The 5,380-nt window shown below is 33.3% G+C and overlaps 1 protein-coding gene across 1 annotated transcript in view; it reads right to left on the reverse strand.

The window, feature by feature from the left end:
• Window positions 1-5,380, reverse strand: part of LOC106469170 (BTB/POZ domain-containing protein KCTD9-like) — an 80,965-nt gene that overhangs the window by 70,099 nt on the left and 5,486 nt on the right. The window contains exon 2 of the mRNA XM_013929634.2: window positions 3,219-3,340. Within this exon, the coding sequence (XP_013785088.1) occupies window positions 3,219-3,340 (122 nt within the window). The remainder of the gene's footprint in view (window positions 1-3,218; window positions 3,341-5,380) is intronic.

Consider the following 5,380-nt stretch of genomic DNA (forward strand, 5'->3'; position numbering starts at 1 on the left):
TCCTCTCTGATGGACCAGGACACTGCTCAGTTGTTTCCTTGCCGTGTTTCCTGAACTGCATGATGATTCTGTTGACTGTCAAAACCGGGATTCCCAAATTCTGCGAAATTTGCCGCTGACTTATTCCACCATCTGCTTGACCAACTATCCTTCCTCTAACAAAATCTGACAATTCGAGAGAACCTTGAGTTCTAGACATGTTGTAGCACAAGATAATTAGTGTGCGGACCATTTTCATTTATATAGTGCTCTGTGATCACAAATTAGTTAGCATAAATCAGTTAAATGATGAAAAATTAGGTTTCTATTTACTTGTGACCACTCAGTGTATATAGATTAATCAAGTTAATTGCTCAGATTTCAAGATTCTGTGCAATGCCAATAAAGAACTTTACATGTTGAAAATGTCATACACATAAACTTTAAAAACGTATCCGAAAATTAAGAAGCAACAATAAGATTTTCTTTGACAAAGTTTTTTCAAAAAGGTCTTCTTTGATATACATTATTTTAATAACATACCCATTCAAGGTTCTTCAATAATCAGTGTAGATAAAGCAGTCGCCAAATTTTACAATATACCTTAAGGCAACATTCTAAAAAATTCTGCTCTACATTACAATTACTTTCACTTCATTGAAGACATCACAGAGCAAAACAAATGCAATTTTCCTGCTGTTTGTGCTTTGCTGTCTTTATTTTTGAAACAAAACTCATTATTTATATAAAACTTTTACAGTAATTTTTGCATGATGTATTTATAAAATCCCAGTTGCAATTTTTGCAACCATCTTAAATTAATGTCTGTTCACAAGATTATGAACCTGACAACAAATTCTGTGAGAATAAGTGAGAGAGAGAGAGCATACTGATTACTGTTATGAAAATTACGTTAGTTTGGCTGAAAGGAAGTCCTCTGATGCAATGATATGTTATAATTTTCCTATACTGAAAATGTATTTCCAACAGGTACTTACCTTTCCTAACATAAATAGCTATTCTTGCTGAGTGCTGCCCTCTATATGCAAAATTTTTTCACATCCCACAAGGCTTAAGCTCCCACATATACCAAGATCAACATGGTTTGACTGCATCTTGCATGCAAATCATTGTGCAACAACCCTCCACCAATAAGAGTGTGACACACCCTCCTGATGCATGTGACTCCCTCTATTCAATCCTACCAAATTATCACTTTGAGATTTGACAGAAAATGGAAGCACCGGTTTTCAGTGGGGAGGAAGGGTAGGATATGTGAAAGGAGGTAAGTACCTATCAGAAATAGATTTCCAGTATAGGATAATTATAATTTCTAATACAGTACATTACCTCTTCTCACATAAATAGCTAGATTCCCACATTGAATAGGTGGAGGGAGCAGTGTGAGGAAAAGAAAGAAGCATTCTTTGAAAGTGTCTGAAGGACACTCCTAAAAGAGTAGATCCTTGCAGTAGAGGATCATATGTGGGAGACCGTACCACTTCTTTACCAGGTATACTCTTTGCCCAGTGTGGAAAGAGGTGTCACAGAGATGGGCAGAAATTGGGAAACGCACACCCAAAAAGGAGAGAACAATGATTGGATAGAGATCCGAACTACATGATATTGGAATCTCAATCCCATAGAGTACATCAGTGTGAGGGAGAGTAAAAGGATGTGCCTCTAGGTGTAGTGTGGCTAGGGCATGATGGACTGTACATGGTAAGTCGACTGCATTCAAAACCCAGGCACCAAGAGCTGACATCCACGCAGGGGTAGGATGAGTTCATACCGTTGTTAAGTGATCAACAATCCAAAACCCAGTCACTGCGAACTGACATCCATGTGGGTGTATGAAAGAGGATCATACCATCTTCACCCCAAGTTCAGCAGAACAGAGGGAATTGAATAGAGAGAGTCACATGTGTCAGGAGGGTGTGTCATACTCAAATTGGTGGAGGGTTGTCACATAATGATTTGCATGGGAGACACAGTCAAACTACGTTGATCTTCAGGTACGTGGGAGCTCAAGGTCTATGGCATGCAAAAAACAAATTCTGCATATAGAGGGCAGCACTGAACGGGAATAGCTATTTATGTGAAAAGAGGTAATATACCATATTGGAATTTATATGTTTTAACTATAAACATGGTCATAAATATATATTTATATAGATTAATAAATAAACTAAGGTTTTGTATCATTTAATTATTAAATTTCAGAGTAGGCCCAATAAAGTTCACAAAGATATCTTGACAAGTAATAACTGAAAATGTCATTAAATCAAAGCATACGTTTGTACATATTTACATTATTGCAAGGAATTCTCAGAAATATTTTACTGTTGATGAAATTAACTTAAAAGCACCTAGATGAAATTATGAAAAGCTATAATAACAAGACACAAAGTTACTTCAGATATCAAAGCAGCTTCCAGTGTAATTGTTCTTTTGAATGTAAATATAACCTAACAGACGACTGTCCGAAAGGTAACACCTATGTCACAAAATTAACTTCAATTTGCATTTCTTAGATCCTAAATTCCCACTAATATAGAAATAAGATATTTACAAATATGCTATTAAAGCTACAACTTTTTTTTTGCTTTGATGTTTATTTCTCAATAAAATATTTTGAAGTGTATTCTTTAATTTACTTAATATTTTAAATATGTACATACCCTACTGCTTATTTCTTCTGTGTTTCCTTAACATGTTATCAACTATCATTTAGATTTTACTTTATTTGTACAAAGATATCTTGATATAACTTCTTTGCTGGTGATAGAAAAAGTGCATTAGGAAACAACTGATTAACGTACATCAAATGTTTTTCATCCTAGCCACTGTCTTTCCCTTCATTACTATACTTCCTATACTTAGCACTGTTTTATTAAGAGGTAAGGGAATCATTAACACAATGCACATGTAAGTTGCATCAAATCTGGATAAGAAAGTTAAATACCATGATTATGTGTCCATAAGGAAACTACAAGACAATGTTAACCCCCTTTTCCCAAAGTATTGTTTACTCACTATAAAACAACTAAATATCTCAAGTAGAAATGACATTCTACTGTTCTGCAGAAGAATTGTTATGCATGTTTAGGTCAAAAAGAACATGTAAGTTCCCATTAATCAATATATTTACTAAATTCAAAACTTTCATAATTATCTTTATCACAAATTAAAAAAAGAATATATATATACACACATATATAAATTCCGACCTTACTTACTTGATAAGTGATGGATCATCAATCTCTCCACCCTGTGATGTGAATAAGCGCTTTGCAGTAATCTGAAACTTAGTACTGGCTATAGACAAAAGATCTTTAAGGCAACCTGACCAAAGAACAACCTGTAAAAAATTCCACAAAAAGTATGATGACCTGAACCCTACAATCTTATTATGCAATGTTTCAAGCTTTTAACCCTGAGTATTTGTTTTACAAACAGTAACTGTACATTATACATGTAGCAAATGAAGACATGGAATTCCTGGAGGCAACATCATGCAACCTCTAAACAAAATAACAACGTAATGGGTGAAAATTCCTCCAAACCTATAAACCAAGAATAAAGACAGAAGGATTCTTATCATGAATAACAGTGACATGGAAAGTAAACATACCAAAATGAATGTTTTTATATACATTTCTTAAAAACAAATTCACTCAACGTGCTAGTTGGAAAAAATAGATTTCATGAATATTAGACATACTTGTATTCTGAAATACACATGTACATAAATGGTAATCAACAGACTGATCCACTTTACAAGTGTTTAATTTCTGTTAATTTACATTGTAAAGACAGTAATTATCAGAAGCAATTATTTCTTGTCCTTCTGAGAAACTTGAAACTTTCAAAAGTGTATTTCTGTTCTAATGTAACAACAATCCCATGAAGTTATCAATATTGTTGTAGTGTAAAAAAAAAGTTAAGTACATGTTTAAATTCTTTTGGATAATGGTTATATCAAAACTGAGCTTGAACAAACCTTGAAATCAAAGATACAAACAAAAATATTTTAAACCAATTGAGAGTTATATCAGAAACTCCTTCATTTATCAAATGAGCAAAATTAACAATGTGCCACTGAAAATATTATTTATAAACTTTGCCTTATTTAGCATAAGTAGGTGTTAGTGCTGTAAAATAAAAACTGTTTCTTGTTTCATTCTAACCAATAATACACAAAATACAGTTAGCTTGATTACCACATAAACATCATTAAATTGTTAGATATAACAACAAAGACAAATTCATTACAAACCATTATAGTTGTATTAATAAAAATTTTTTTGCTGTTTATATAATAAAATTTTATTTTTGCATATCTAAAAAATTGTCAAACTAACGTGTCGTTTATTATCATCATCTTTTTTTGCAATATCTAAGGGAATTAAAGCCATGGCACAGGATCTATGCATTAATTATACCATATACTGATCTGTTTGGTAAGCACAGTAAATTAGTGAAGTTTGCAGACAATATTAAATTATTGGCATTTCTAGGTGTATTGAAGATTCTGAGGTACTAAACAAATCTTGGATAAATTTGCAAAACTAAACTATTATTTGTTTGTTGTTGAATTTTGTGCAAAACTACTCAAGGACTATCTGCTCATGCTGTTCCTGATATTGATCTGAAAGACTAGAGATAAAGCAGTTAGCACCACCAACTCATGGGCTACTCTAATCAAATCTGGGATTTGACCATCACTTATAATGCATCCATGCCCCCAAAATGTGGAACACAGTTTTTTCTGGCAGTAGTAATAATCCACAGTCTTGCATGCACTCAGCTCTCTTTATTTAACAATAGTGTGTGTCTGCTTCTACTGGTTAGTTAATACAGAGAATGTCATCAAACTTGGCATATATACATAGGGTTCCAAAGGGAGTGACATGAGGGTTGGTATTCAAGCCTGATCCCTCTCTGTTGCCCCCCCCCCCCCCCATATATATCCTTTTAATATAGCTGGGAACCCACTTTATAGTGTTACTGAAGAAAAGGATACTGGCATGATGGTGGATATATCATTCAACCCACTAGGCAGTGCACTTTTTGCTAGAAACAAACCTAATAGAATTTCAGTGTATTTAAAGACATATTGATTACAACTGTGTTTGCTTGTTGCCAAGCTCAAAGCTAAACCATAAGATATTTGGGTTGTGTTCACTGAGTATCAAAACCTTACTTTCAGTGCTATAAGCCCGAGACATACTACCGGGTGATTACAAAGGAGAAAATTATCTCTCTATTTCATGAATTTATGTCAATAACTTTGGTATCAATCTGTTGATTATAATACAAATTTTAGAACTATACATTACTCAATTTCTTAATTTAAAAGTAAATATTAAAAAACAGACACATTGATTTTTATGTGTCA

This window comes from Limulus polyphemus, unplaced genomic scaffold (assembly GCF_000517525.1).
Source record: "Limulus polyphemus unplaced genomic scaffold, Limulus_polyphemus-2.1.2 Scaffold3335, whole genome shotgun sequence".
NCBI lineage: Eukaryota > Metazoa > Arthropoda > Merostomata > Xiphosura > Limulidae > Limulus > Limulus polyphemus.